This window comes from Centropristis striata, chromosome 11 (assembly GCF_030273125.1).
Source record: "Centropristis striata isolate RG_2023a ecotype Rhode Island chromosome 11, C.striata_1.0, whole genome shotgun sequence".
Taxonomy (NCBI): Eukaryota; Metazoa; Chordata; class Actinopteri; order Perciformes; family Serranidae; genus Centropristis; species Centropristis striata.
Genome location: NC_081527.1, coordinates 20,557,597 through 20,572,799, shown reverse-complemented (window position 1 = coordinate 20,572,799; position 15,203 = coordinate 20,557,597). Strand labels below are relative to the sequence as shown.

The 15,203-nt window shown below is 39.2% G+C and overlaps 3 protein-coding genes across 5 annotated transcripts; 2 read left to right on the top strand and 1 right to left on the bottom strand.

The window, feature by feature from the left end:
• Positions 1–879: 879 nt before the first annotated feature.
• Positions 880–4,209, top strand: iba57 (iron-sulfur cluster assembly factor IBA57). Its single transcript, XM_059344084.1, has 3 exons — positions 880–1,346; positions 3,064–3,413; positions 3,558–4,209. Exons 1-3 carry the CDS (start codon positions 1,000–1,002, stop codon positions 3,944–3,946), a joined length of 1,086 nt encoding a protein of 361 aa, XP_059200067.1. The 5' UTR covers positions 880–999; the 3' UTR covers positions 3,947–4,209.
• A 31-nt stretch (positions 4,210–4,240) lies between these two features.
• Positions 4,241–6,654, bottom strand: jmjd4 (jumonji domain containing 4). Of its 2 annotated transcripts, XM_059344078.1 has the most exons (7): positions 6,483–6,654; positions 6,007–6,305; positions 5,750–5,915; positions 5,526–5,651; positions 5,109–5,376; positions 4,859–5,005; positions 4,241–4,758 (listed from the first exon to the last, which is right to left on the bottom strand). In XM_059344078.1, the coding sequence occupies exons 2-7, from the start codon at positions 6,257–6,259 to the stop codon at positions 4,423–4,425; spliced, it is 1,296 nt and encodes a 431-aa protein (XP_059200061.1). In that variant the 5' UTR covers positions 6,260–6,305; positions 6,483–6,654; the 3' UTR covers positions 4,241–4,422. The 2 variants fall into 2 exon arrangements, with proteins under 2 accessions (XP_059200061.1, XP_059200060.1); XM_059344077.1 differs by having other exon boundaries at positions 6,007–6,653.
• Positions 6,655–6,747: 93 nt separating this feature from the next.
• On the top strand, positions 6,748–14,063 carry snap47 (synaptosome associated protein 47). Of its 2 annotated transcripts, none has more exons than XM_059344081.1 (5): positions 6,748–6,982; positions 7,101–7,613; positions 8,217–8,725; positions 9,028–9,156; positions 12,671–12,804. In XM_059344081.1, exons 2-4 carry the CDS (start codon positions 7,117–7,119, stop codon positions 9,135–9,137), a joined length of 1,116 nt encoding a protein of 371 aa, XP_059200064.1. In that variant the 5' UTR covers positions 6,748–6,982; positions 7,101–7,116; the 3' UTR covers positions 9,138–9,156; positions 12,671–12,804. The 2 variants fall into 2 exon arrangements, with proteins under 2 accessions (XP_059200064.1, XP_059200063.1); XM_059344080.1 differs by having other exon boundaries at positions 6,752–6,982; positions 9,032–9,156; positions 12,671–14,063.
• The last annotated feature ends 1,140 nt before the right edge of the window (positions 14,064–15,203 follow it).

Genomic DNA, 15,203 nt, shown 5'->3' with positions numbered 1-15,203 from the left:
GGATATCAGTTTGGACATGGCCTTTAACTTATCTAATATGTGGTGGTTTTTTATATACAATAGTGTACCTGCTAACTGAAACTTCCTGAATATAATTTTCAGTAGAAATAAATGACTTTATTCCATGAAGTATGAGCAGCTGATCAATAAGAAAAGATGCCACCTTGTTTTATTCATTATAATCTTATATATTTTAGAAAGGGTATTGATATATGCATTAAAATATCATATACCGTGATTACCAATAGCCAAATCCAGTCATCTCTGTGTGATAAATTGTGTTGAACTTTACCAATACTTTGCAATGGCTCCTTAACAACAAATTGTCTTGATAACAGACAAATTCAAGCACTAAAAGGAAACTAGTTGCCAGGGAATAGAGTTATGACAATAAAATAATTAAATAGATAGATAAATAAGTTATAAGTTAATTAGTCTATAATGTTCAATGTTTCAGATTTTGTTTGGGTCTTGGGTGATTTTTTTCCATAATAGAGGTTAATATACATTGGAAACAAAATAAAGTTTTATTTTCTACTGGTACATTTCATTTTATGTAGCCTACATGGAATGTGCCAAAAATAAAATACTATATAATGAACAATTAGATTAAAAGGCAAACATTTTTATTCAAAGTAAGTACTCAAATACATATACCATAAATCATAACCATTTCACATTTGTGTTGTTTAATAATGCATATCAATACAAAATCATTTTAGAATACATACACTAAGAAACCATTATAATAAAAAAGTTTTTGTTTATGCCCCATACATCTTTAAATGTGAAACATTTAGATGTAAAACATCCATGCCAGCAAAACAGTTGTTACTCACGTGTTGCGTTATTGTCGAGCAATGCATTGTGGGATTTCAAAATGGAGCTCACCCTGCTGAAGTTAGCTGGGTTGTCCTGTGTTATGTAGCCGTCCGCTGTCGTCATCAGGCGCAGTAGCCTCTTAATTTAAACATTTAACACTCTCTGACGGTGTTTAACATGGGGGTGCTGTGTTTCGCCAGGGGCGCGTTCACGTCGGCCACAAAATACACCGTCCAGAATTTGTTCGTAACGTTTCTTTCCGGTGCTGCAGCTCCAGCAGGTGTCCGTGTCAGGCGGTATTACAGCCAGGAGGAGACCGCCCGGAGAGATGTCCCCGGACAGTTCGTGTGCTATCACCTGCCTCACAGGACTGTACTTAAAATCCAGGGACAGGACACGAGCCCGTTTCTTCAGGGCATTATAACCAACGACATGGAGCTGCTGCAGGAGGCTGCACTCACAGCCATGTACTCGCATATGTTGAACGTGCAGGGGAGGACGCTGTATGACATCATGTTGTACAGGTACAGTATTCTTCATTACACCTACAGTATTCTTCATTACACCTACAGTATTATTAATTACACCTACTATATTCTTCATTACACCTACATTATTCTTCATTACACCTACAGTATTATTAATTACACCTACTATATTCTTCATTACACCTACAGTATTATTAATTACACCTACATTATTCTTCATTACACCTACAGTATTATTAATTACACCTACTATATTCTTCATTACACCTACAGTATTATTCGTAACACCTACAATATTTTTCATAACACCTACAGTATTATTCATAACACCTACAATGTTTTTCATAACACCTACAGTATTATTCATAACACCTACAATGTTTTTCATAACACCTACAGTATTATTCATAACACCTACACTATTCTTCATCACACCTACATTATTATTCATTACACCTACATTATTATTCATAACACCTACAATATTCTTCATAACAACTACAGTATTCTTCACAACACCTACAGTATTATTCATTACACCCAAGTATTCAGGTTTTTTTGCTACATTCATTTAGTCGCGGCGGCCCACTGAAATTACACCTACAGCACTCTTCATTAGACCTACAATATTCTTCATTACACCGTTTAAACACTTGTACATGTTTTCAGTAAACAAGAGGGTGTGGCTGCTTATCTTGAAATGCAGTTGCTGGCGTTGGTGCTCGCCTTATAGCCGACTTTAGAGTTCTTTCCTAAATCCACTTGATTCCCCAGTATGATTTGCAATGTTTTTGTATAGTCTGGTAAACCCCTGGCTCTTTATCTGTTACCTTTCTATTTGTATACAATCCAATGTATACTAGATATGTGTTTTGTTATTTCATTTAAATAAATGAAAATAAATAAATAAAAAAACATTAGAGGGGTGAAGGCTTAGGTTAGTTTGTTTGAGCTGGCTCGAGTAGAAAAAAAACCTTGGAGTTATTAAGACACTTTTAAAATATGAAGCTGTTTAATCTTGTGAAAGAGTGTGACCTCAGTTTTGACCCCACTTAGCAAACCTACATTAAGTGAAGTGATGTCCTCGTTTAAATTACCCTTAACATACTTTTCAACAGGAAGTGAGATGTCTCAATGCGATTACATTAATACCGCTTCATGGATGATGTATATTCTTTATTTGTAAGAAAACTGTTCAAACGTATGAGTAATCAAAGTTATACAAGTAATCACATGTTGAGATAGTGCCGGCATAATAGAGTAATGTTTTCTTGTATGATATGACAAAAAGGCATTATAAGCTTATGTAACTCAGTAAAAAACTTTATGATGAGTATGAAATATTGCAACCCATTTTAAGTTAACATAAAATGGACAATATGTAATTTTCTGCAGCTAGGGGTTTCTTAATTCAGAAAATAACAAAAAAGGGAGTTTAGTGGTATTGTGAAGTAGCATGGGTATACTACATATACACAACTTTCAACAGAAATGAGGAGGAAGCAAGAATTCATTGTTAAAATCCTCTTTTACCTAATAACTGCTTGGGCAAGTGACTTGCATAATTCACTAGCCCGACGTAGCATTTTACTTCCTCAGGAAGTAAAATGTTGAGCCGGTCCAGTAAACCAGACAGTTTTATAAAAATGATGTGCTCACCACATAAGTATGTTGCAACATTGTATTAATGTTTTAGTTTTATGGCTTATTTTCTTTTTTTGTGAGGCACTAAACTTGCTGTATTTCCTTTCAGTCTGAAAGAAGCAGATGCAGGACAAGGCGTTTTCCTGGAGTGTGACAGCTCAATGAAGGACGCACTCTTGAGACATTTGAAGGTGTACAAGCTCCGCAGAAAGGTCAACATAAACCCCTGTCCAGAGCTTTCTGTGTGGGCTGTGCTTTCAAAGCAAAAGATCTCAGGTGAAGAGGCCAGTAAACCTGAGCTCTCCTCCCCGGACAAAGCTCTGGTGTGGGTGACTGATCCTCGAACTCAGGAAATGGGTTGGAGATTGGTGTTGGACAGTCAAATTGACCCCTTGAACATCATTGCATCATGTCAGAAAGGTGATACAGGGGAGTATCACAGACATCGCTATGCAATAGGTAAGACCACCAGTTAGTATGTTAGAATTCATGCAGTTTGTAATAAAGGAGGCAGGGTGAGAAGTAAGGACACTCGTATTTCTTTGTGCTCTTGACACTTTTTGACAAGTTTTGTTTATTTCCTCTGCTGTCACTGTTTTCAAGGACTCCCTGAGGGAGTGAAGGACCTTCCCCCTGGGGTGGCACTACCACTAGAGTCGAATCTCGTCTACATGCAGGGCATCAGCTTCAGCAAGGGCTGTTACATTGGCCAGGAGCTCACAGCCAGGACTCATCACACTGGGGTGGTTCGGAAACGCCTAATGCCAGTACGCTTGTCAGCTCCCGTCCAAGACCTTGAGGAAGGAGCCGCGCTGCAAACGCAGTCGGGCAAGCCAGCTGGGAAGCATCGCGCAGGGGCTGGAGAAGTGGGACTGAGCCTAATCCGCATGGCTCATGCCAAAGAGACGTTGACACTCAAATCGTCTGACGATGCCACAGTGGCACTTGAGGCCTCGGTGCCAGACTGGTGGCCTAAAGACGCAAAGAACTAAAGAGGAGGTTGTTTTATAGTCCCCTCAAATGTGACATACATCAAATCTGACAATGTCTATATTACATTGTCATTGCTTTACAGCTGTGTGGCACTAATCCATATTTGTATTTCTTTTTTTGCAATAATATCAAATGGTCAAATGGTATTATTTAGCACAGAAGTATATTTAACTGATTTATAAGAGCACTGTACAACAGGATATACCAACAGTGATATGGTATTGGTGGTTGTTTAATAAATATGCAAAAAAGCAATACAAAATCTCAATTAACTTGTATTTTTTTTTTATTATTTATCCATTTTATCTTTAAGTGCAAAAACGAACTCAAAACATTCAACATTTGAGACTGCAATTCATCTCAAACTAAAAGTGCAGTAACACCTTTATCATCTTTTTTGCACTATACAAATTGGCACTTTTCATTCAAGCCATATCCAGGCGATGAAAACATTGTAGAGACGCCACTGAACATCTTATTCCTGATAAAGAAGGTGCTGCCCCCTTGTGGACTGTATGGTGTCCCGAATTTGCTGTAACATGATTTCTGGCTGCAAAGTCAAAGTTGAAGGGTCGAGCCGCTTAAAGTCTTCATTGCAGAGTAGGCATTCGATTACATGAGCCACTCTTTGTAGGTCAAAGGCAGCATGGTAAGGTCCAAGCGTGGTGAGGGTCTCGGAGAGATGCCGAGGGTAATCGGAGGGCTCTCCAGAGGAACAAGCATTCAGGAACGCCATTCGGTTGTCAGCGATGATTTTCAGGAACGAGGCAAATTCTGCATAGTTAATGCCAGAGCAGGCCTTCATAATGACCTGAAACGTGACAAACCACAACTTCAAATATAATGTTGGCAGCAATGGCAGCAACATGTTTCTAGAAAGCATGCAGGCTGAACAGTCATCTCTGAAGTACCTGGCAGTGCTGATGCCACGAGTCCATCGTGTTTCTCCACTCATCTATCTCTTTTTGAACAGACGATAACTCATTTTGGAGAAACTGCCACATGATGTCTACGTTGCAGCCATTTAACCAGTTATGATTAATAGAGATGGTGTCCTCCTGTAACAAAAGGTAGTAAATTAGGTAACCATACTGTATGAAATGTCATTTGGTAGTTCTTTTTACTCAACTGCTTAGATTCTGTTGCCTTTACATTTCTTACCAGATTATAAACTTGATGGTGCCAGCCACTGGGCACGAAAATGATTTCACCTGCCTCTTGAATAATTTCAAGAGGTTGACAGGCTTCTTCAGAGTGTGGAAAAAGGCTTGTGTCTTTGAGCTCAGCTGACGTTACATCATAAGGGAGGTTGCCGTGAGTGTCTCGTAAAAACTCCTCCTGACCTGGGGGATACAGGAGCCATTTCTTCCTGCCACAGATGTTTGCGGACCAGCTGTAGGAGCGGAACACATCGGCATGGAATGGGGTCCTGGTGACGAGAAAGTGGATCTGAATGATAGATGTCGTGTATGTGCTGCCTCACAACTGTAATAACACTATAAATACAAATACAACTTGATTTACCTGGCAAAATAAACACCATAACCTGGGTTTCACAAACATGTTAAATATATATACCATGAGCCTTTGGGTCCCATGTAGACAAATCGGTAGTCGTCCACTTCAAGTGTATCCCAATATTCATTAAGCCAGTCAGAAGTGAAGAAGACTGGTGTGGTGTAAACATTATGTTCTGGAAAGTCCCTGTAAAACAAAAATATTAAATGTATCATGGTTAGTTACATATTTTGCACATTTAGCTGTATTATGCAAAGTTAAGTTGAATCTGTATTAACTGCTACCTTGCCATGTGCCAGTCTTTAAGATAGAGACATCCCTTAGGCGAGGAGTGGCCATTCTGGATGTATTCCTTCCAGTAGTGTATAAATTCTTTGAAAGGCATAACTTGTTTAGGGTTTGAATTGTACTCCTTTGCATTACAGTTTGCAACAGGAACATGAGTCTCATCTGTGATAAAGAGCAAATACATTAATATGCAATGCATGACAGCAGCCAGTCATTGCAGAAGCTGCAATAATAGTAATAGATTTTTATTTACCAAACTCTTGCAGCAGCTTCTGGAAATTAGGCTTCCCCTCCTCAGACACCCATTGTTTTCTACACTTCCAGTCCTCTGTAAACCTTCTTGAAAACATACATGGGTGATTGGGAAGCAAGTATTTCCTGAAAAACTTAGAATAGCTCAGCTCCTTGTCGATGTAGTCAAGGAAATGTGAAGACCAAAACTGCTCATAAGACTGTCTCGGTATTTTGACCAGGCTGCAGCAGTTACGGTACGCCTCTCTATCCATTATGGTAAACAACACCTCGGCTAGCCAGTTAGCAAGCTTCAGTTAGCTGGACAGCAAGAAACGGTGAGGAAAAGTTAGCGGAGCGATTGATTGGACATTACACAGCACACGTCTCTTAATTAATGCTGTAAAATGTAGGTTAAATTAGGCTACAAAGCTAAAATGGTGTAAAAACATATTATTTTTCTATTTTTACAACAGGTCGCTGCATTTGACTCCATACCGAAAATAGAAGGTTGTGGTTCCCGAACGACGCACATATAAATACGACTGTTTACTGCTATTTATATTAGCATTCAGTGCGTTCAATTATAATGCTACATGCTATTCTCTATTTTAATTCAAAAAACGTCGTCCAAGCTAGCTGTAATTCTTTTTTCAATAACCTGGTCGTGATAGCCTTTTCTGACAGCACAATTTTCCCGTCGGACAGTAAATACAGCCGGTCCCCTGAGTGACGTCATTTCCGTAATAAACATCAGCGACATTCAGGAGTAAAGTGGTAACGTAATGCTCAGCCAAACAACATAATGTTGTCGATTAATATGGTGTGGGGTGAATATTATTGCGCTAAGAGGACGTGATACGCGCTAAGAGTGTTTATAACGTTTTAATGACTCACCTGTAATGCGTTCAGTGTGATATAAAGGTCGCTGAAGCTGCCTGTGTGAACGCCTCAGCTGAGCTCATCTGCAGCTTGGATCCCTTATTACACTGAAGAAAGTATGCTCACTATCAGGACACAGAGACCATAGTACAATGTCCTTATAATGTAATTAAACAGCAGCAGTGTGTGCATGTTTGTGGTACATATGTAATTAAAGTGTATTTGTCCGTCTAGGTAATCTCCTTCCAAAATGAGCAGGGACGTCCCTATTCACAGCTGGCCCGGCTCCTATTACATCAACAGCGAGAAGCGGTGGGAAAATGGCACCTTGTCCCTCACCAGGACCATGGTGCGCTTTGTCTCCAGCCAGAGTAAGGAGAGTCTCGCCAGCTTCCGCCTCTCCAGGATCATTGAGATGAAGATGGAGTCATCCAGTTTCATCTTCAGCACCCTCACGGTGCTGGAGGAGGGCAATGTGAAACACTGGTTTGGCTCCCTTAAGCCCAATAGGGTCGTGGTTTATAATGTGTTAGAGCATTTCTGGAGAGAACGCCTCCTGTCACCCAGCTCAGAGGCAAGGGGGGCTGAAAGTCAACCCTCTAAAGGCAGGGAGCTGATCAACCTGGTGGTCGGGGCCCAGAGGAGACTGGAGGACACCGGCAGAGTCCTCAGCCACCAAGGAGAGCAGTTTGACAATATGATGCAGGGGCTGGAGAAGATTGACTCTGATCTGGGCGTGGCTGATAAGTAATTAGACACATTACATACAATGCCCTTTTTAAAAAAAATAAGGTTGCCAAAATACCAGGATTTTAAACTTCAATAATACTACTACTAAACAGATACTCAATACCTCTTTTGATACCAGAGCAAAAAAAAGGCACTTTTTTTCTTTTTCTTTTTTCAAATTAACAACCTGCATACAGTGCTAGTCCAAAAAAGTCACTGAACACATATCAACACATTTGTATTAAAAGTGATAGTAATTGACATCATTATTACTATTCTTTAATGTGTTCTCTACCTTTTAGACCTAAACATTGTTTATGTTGTTACTATTGCTTTCACTATTAGATATTGTGTTGATATTGTGTTTTTTTTATAGGTTTGGTATTTTCACTACTATCTAATGCACTGTATAATTAACAGAGAAGATGACATCTAAAACTTGTTATCTAAAAAGTATTAAACTAAAGTCTCAATACTTTTGGCAACCTTATTTCGAAGACTTGTTCATTTTTTTTTCTTGTGTCAATGACATATAACAAAACTTGTTGCAAAACAAAAACAGGCCTAATATAATAATGAGACTCTTGTGAATTATTTCTTTCACTTTCAACTCTCTTACAGACTTTTGTCAGAGCTGGAGTCTCCCTCCTGGTGGCCTTTTGGTAAACTGCCCTGGAAGACGCAGCAGGAAGCAAAGGCTGAGGACGCTGCCAGAGCTGCAGCTGCTGCTGCATCTGCAGCTGGCAAAGGGTCTGGTAGAAATAAGGTGATCACAAGCATCCCGGCTGTGGTGACTAAAGGCAGGGACTCAGACTTGAAACCCGGATGCTTGTTGGTGCTGGTGTCTTCACTGGAGGTGCGAGACACAAACTGCCAGCTCCTTCACCGCTTCGAACGAAATGAAGTCGATGAAATCAGAGTGCACAGTCCGTATGAGATCACTGTTAGACAGCGGTTTATTGGGAAGCCGGATATATGCTACAGGTTCCTGTCTGCCAAGATGCCAGAGGCGATGTCGGTGCTAGAGATGCAGTACAAAAAGAAAGTGGAGTTCACCAGTGAATACACAGCTTTTAAAGCAACTCCACTTTCATCTCCATGTGACACAGAGGGGCCAAACTGGAATAAAGGTAAGGCATGGACAATATAAATACAGACTGTTTCATAGTTTCCATGTCTAGTATGAAACTGACCACTAAGTGGCAGTATAGGTCCATGTTTCCATTTGTGTATATTTTTAGGTGTGCAGCCACATGTCAAAACATTTCATCCACATGACTTTTGGACATAGTTATTGGTGTCTCTCCTTGACAGAAATGTGTTTTGATGAGTCACTTCATCCTGATTGCCTCAGTTACTTTGAGTTTACTGTCTGGTTTCCTCATAAACAACATATGCACTCTGCACTTTTTCACCATCTCCACCCATGGAGTCAGGTTCGCTGCAGAGTTGCCAAGACACAGATCTCCCGCTGGAGGTCCCAGCAGGAGAGCTGTCCCAGTTGCAGGTGCACGTCCTCCAGCCATCCGTCAGTCAGGCTGAGGCCCAGGAACTGAAACAGGTGAGCCCTGTGAGAATAAGTGACTCATCTATGGCATTTAGATTTTTCACATTTGTGTATTTTTATGTATCACAGTAAACAACCGTGTGGTTTAAGTGACATGTATTTTGATAGCTCCATTCCAACCCATAATTCACCATAATGATTTTTATTTTTCATCCTGTATGATTAAAATGTTATTTAGTGAGACCACAAACCAATGTCCATCCTGGTTTTAAGAGAAGGAAAGAAACCTGTTCAGTCATTTGGTCAGACTTTACAACATCTTTCCATTCAGAACCTCGCATCACTGAGAAATGTTACAGACTTGGTCTGTGGTGGCAAGACCTACACAGTGACGCAGATTCAGACCTATGACTCAGAACATTTTTTGGTGTGACACACAATTCCAGGTAGCTCAGAACAAGATATTTAATGTAAAACATTTTCAGTTTTTGTTAAATCATGCATAGATATGCACAATATTTAGATAATTTAATGAATATGTCTACCTTGTGCCAAGAATATGCACTATTATACTTTGCTTGATATGTAAAATAACGTAACTGCCTCCAGCACGAAAGTCACAATATTACTAGAATTATGGCCAAGACCAATTTACAGTTCAAGGTGCACCATGTTGGATTTAGGGAAATCTATGTTTAAAAATGTAATACGATAATTGTAAATAATTTGTTCAGTAGTGTATTGAAATGATTATTAATTGTTCTTTTTTACTTGAGCTTAAAATAAGCCATTCATATTTACTTGTGGATCCTCTTCCTTGGAGTTTGCAGTGTTTCACAACTATGTTTCTGCACACAACAGACAAACCAATGCTGGCGCTAGAGACGACCTTCCACACCATCATAGGTTCTCTACATGCTTGGAAAGGGAGGGATGAGGGAAAGAGTATGAAGGTGGTTGCAATCTGCAACTTCACTACTAGGTGTCACTAAATCCTGCACACTGAACCTTAAAAAAAATATCTTGCCAGTACTCTCTTGTGGGCAAAATATTCTCATCATCTACACAGCTTCAAACATATCTTGGTGTTTCTGTTCTGCCAGTTATTGTTGCGTATTGGCCTTAAAACATGCAGACACTAATATATCTGCAATAAGCTAATATCAGCAGCAAGGTTATTATAGTTAACGAAAACTAACAAAATAACAAAAACTAAAATTGAAAAAAAAAATAAAAACAAGAGTTTTTTTTAAAAACGATAACTAACTGAAACTGTATTGTGTGGTTAAAAACTAACTAAAACCAACTAAAATTATAGTGAAAATGTCCTTAGTTTTCGTCTTTGTCAACTTTTTTCATACATAATTCAGTGTTTCTATTTGAACATGCAGGAACACAGTAAATATGTTTACTGAGACTGGGATGTCAACACTTCAACCAAAATACAAAACACCACGAACTGTAAGAGTTAATAACCTTATTGGGGCTAAGACGGATAAACCAAAGGAAATGAAGGCACATACCCATTACAAAAAAACTAAAACTAATAAAAACTAAACTCAAACTAAGCATTTTCAAAAAAATAAAAACTAAACTAAAACTAGCAAACTCACTGTAAAAACTAACCTAAACTAACTGAATTGGAAAACAAAAATTCACAATGAAATTAAAACTAAAACTAATGAAAAATCCCAAACTATTATAACCTTGATCAGCAGCTATGTATGAGCCCAACCAACTCAGTCGGGCTATTTGTTGGCTAAAAAATATTCTTATTCTTATTATGAAAGCAACATTTCTCACCGTACAGACACTTCGATTGCAAACTGGTGAGATGATTTAATGTACAAAGTAGACAGTAGACAAAGAGGAGCAGCAGTCACAAGTAAGATCATGATTGACACATACAGAATATTGGTGACAAGTACTGGGTAGTTGCTTGCAGCCTTAAATGACCCACGTTTTTTGCAGCGTTTTCCATCCTGGAAAACTTAACAGCCACATTTCATGATTCATTATCTTGTTGACCCACTTCATGAACTTTATCTCAAACAAGGCATTGTTAATACTTTATACATAATATTTAGTTCATTATTGTACATAATAACACTGTTTCACTGTTGTCTCTGTCTATATAATCTTTTTTCAAATAGATTTATCATGGCAGTCACAGCACTGGGCCAGTCATACAGGTCGGCTCGTCTATTGTGTTCATAAATGGCGTATTGTCTGCAGCTGATAGTGGCTCAAACTTCAAAGGCTGCCAATTTTGACTTAATGCTATGCTAGTGAACACACCCTACTCTTAATGTAATAAATTGTCAAGATTAAGATCTACAGTGAGGCAGCTTGTACAGAGGGTCACTCAGTTTAATGTCCTGCAGTAAGTGCTTTAGCAAATATTCCCCTTTGTCCGAGCATTTTCATACCAGTATTATTGTTTGAGTTTGGAAAGTCCTACTTTGCTGACAGCACAAACTGGTTCCCTCATTTGTAGATTGCTGTATTTCTAATTCCCAGTCCTGAAAATTACCCCACTCGTGCACAAGACTAGCATTTTAGCTCATGTGTTTTTTTAATAAGTTCTAGCCTAAATGTTTAATTTTAGGGCTTTCTACATGACTTAAGTCCTCTAACCATTGTATAAGCAGCAGCTAAAAATATTCATTTTCTGTGTTTTTCTATGACGCACCAAAACTCCCGTGAATGTTAACTGCAAGGTGTGATTCAGTCAGCTGAAATAGTAAAAGGCACAGACCTGAGTGAGCGAACACAACCGCTCCTCGGTGTGTATTGACATACTATCTGTTTTTCAAACTGCTGTCTGGAACTGTTTCTGTGCTCAGTTGCAATGTCCGCACGCACCGGCCAGTGAAAACTGACATAATGTCGGTACGTGTGTGTGAGAGCATGTGTAGCATAACATAATATTAGTTTAGAAACCATGGTGGTGGGGTTTGGAGGAGCGTTTATTAGGTTTTGCTTGGCACATCACCTTATATTTAAGTTGTTCCATCAACCATAACATACACAGTTGTTGGACCATGGAGATGTAGTCGCAGTATTCTTTAAAACCACTGAGAGCTGAAAACAAACAGTGCTGTATGATATCAATGATCCCAGGAGATAAGCCAAGACTTCTCTCTGAATATCTTCTCAGGCTTCATATACTGCATATGAAATATTATATCTGCCACGTGAGAAGCTGTTATTGCATCATGGTTGGTGCTGAATTGTAAAGTATCCCTCTCTTCTGCAGACATTAAGCAGCAGGCTGTTGTCTTTGTAGCCAAAGTTAGAAGAAAAAAAACATCTCTATTTCACAAACATACTCTTTCTCTAACTCCCTGACCCCATCCTTACACCTCTCCACATATGGTCTGCATGTTCCACCCTGCAACTGCTCACCCATTTTCAGCAGGTTTCAGTATTTAATCTTCTTTTATTTGTGTCTTGCTCCTCAGTTGTCCACGTTCACCGGGGGCTGGTGTGTAATTACTTAAACAAAGAGTGTGCGTGCCTCCACGAGCGTGTGCATATTAGATTCTGTTCGTGTGTGTTTGCGCAGATGCTGATGCAGCTGAAGAACCTCGCCCTGGAGGCAGAGACGGAGCTGGAACGGCAGGACGATGTTCTGGACGACCTGACCAGCTCCACTGACCGAGCCACCATGCACATAGAGAAGCACACCTGCCGCATGAAAAGACTGCTGTAGCTCCGACCGTCCAGCAAACACATGCGGTAACTAGGTCCCTCCTGAGAAATGCACTGTAAGCTTCCTCATTGTCCTCACAGAATGAGAGAACAGCAAAAAGCAGCAGTAAGGATTTACATATACTCTAAATAATCCATAGGATTTTTGTTGTATATAATCACATAATCGCATGGGTTCAAGTGTCAGGGATTTCTGGGAAGTGCACCAATGTTTGCTTAACACAAAAAATGTTCACAGAAATCCCCCCCCCCCCCCAGATTCAGATAATGACTTTTTATTTCAGAATATTATTTGAAACAGTTCAAACATGTGTGAATGGGAAAATGAGCCATCTTTTAAGAGTGTAGAGTTTTGTGCTCTGAATGTGTGTGTGAATGTGTTGTTAGCATCACGTTAGATGATATATGATAAAAACACATTTTTTAATTGTCTTAAGTTTTGGAGTTGCCAAATCCAAATAACACACTTGATCACAATTTGGTTCAGATTCAGTGGAAAGAAAGGTCTGCTCTTGAAATCGACCAATAGGTTTATAACTAGACGAGTCAAAAGGCTGAGACAAGCCACCACCCAGCACTATGTGTGTGCCTGGTGGTGGTTCTTACGGCTTGTCTCAGTCTTTTGACTCATCCTTAAGTTAGCAAAACACTAGCTTACTAGCTTGTTGATGTTATACATTTGTTTTTTCTATTATCAGTTTATTACTTTCTAATAACTATGACATTTTAGGTGGAGGCTTTAAATAAGCCCATGTGGGTTTTCTGCCTCTCCCTGCACTTTACATTATATGTTATTTTTGTCATTTTATGTAATTCTACCTGTGCAAATAAAATAAAACCTAAACCTAGTTAACATAGATCTACATCAAGTTAGCACTCAGGTGTCGTCAACCTGCCACTCTTCAGGCGATCTGCAGTAGCTCCCTGTTGCTGTGACAAAAAAATGTTACGAAACGAACCGGTTATTTCTTTTTTTTATTTTTATTGGTGTAGGCCCAAAAGCAATTTTTATTCTTCAATTGTAATTGTAGCTTTAAAACAGCGTTACATTTTTTTATATTAAACATTTTAGTCCATTAAAATGAGCATCACAGCTTACGAAAGTCTACAGCCTTAGCCTCAAAATTTAGTTTCTAGTTTCCTGAGCTAGGCCAACTTTCGATTCCTAATTTAGACTTAGTATGCTGTTTTATCTTCATTGTAAGGCTCAAAATACGGTTTGTGGCTCCATTCCAACATTTTAAAAACTTTTGGCCAACAATGGCTCTTTTTATCGTTAAGGTGGCCGACCCCTAGTGATGTCACTTCACCAACATCAGCCAGCTTCCTTTCTGTTGTACATTAAAGAGATTTGGAAAAGGACACATGAGTTGATTTCTGACATATTTTTAAGATGACATGAATTATCTTTAGCACAGAAGATCATGACTTGTTGTGTTAATATTATCTCCGTTAGGCCACTTGCCAGCCCAAGGTAACTGGTGTTATTTTTTGGGAAATAGTTCCATCATGTTGTCGGCTTCTTGAAGCTATATTGGACGATTCCCCAAAACCATTACTATAACCAGAACAAGCGCCATGTTTCTTTTCACTTTCCCGACCTTGCAACAGTAAGTATGGGGGGCGCAGGACTTCAGTCAGTTGGCAGTGTTTGTGGTGGGAAGCCAGTGAGGGATTAAACCCTTGTGGGTGCACTACTGACTGACTGACTGACTGACTGGTTGTGGCACCTGAGTGGGATTTGGGTGAACAGCTTAAAATCCTCATTGCATGTCAGGCCCTTGCAGCAAAGCTGAAAAAAATGTTTGAAAATGTGGAATAATAAGCTGCTGAGTTTACACTTTCCCCAGCCCAAGTGGGACATAGCAAAGGGCAAAATAGACATTCAAACAATGATAATGAAAATGACTATTTACTCTCTCAGCAAATAACTAATTTTAAACAATCTGCATGTTGCTTCATTACCACTGAAATGAAATGATTTGTATGAGTGACAAATAACTCTGATATCCCTGATTTATCTTGTTAATAATGTAACTTATTAGAAATAAGCTGCAAGGCACAGACTATAAGCTCAAGTTTCTAGTGTCATCATAGAAGTATGTGATGTTTCTGATGATGAACTGCCATTCTCACTCTTTGTAACCTTTTCTGTCATGCTGACTTGTCTTTCTCAGGTATCACTTATCCTCTCCGGACACGGTTTACTTGTGGCTTAATGTTGCATGTCTCAATATTGCTGCTTTGTACTGCATTAAGTTAAAACGGTCCATCAATAACAATATATAGCACAAGACTGGAAATGTGCAACAACAATCTGGGACTCTTGAAAACACACTCGTTTTTAAATATTGTAGACAAAATACTCCATATTAAGGTCCGCATCT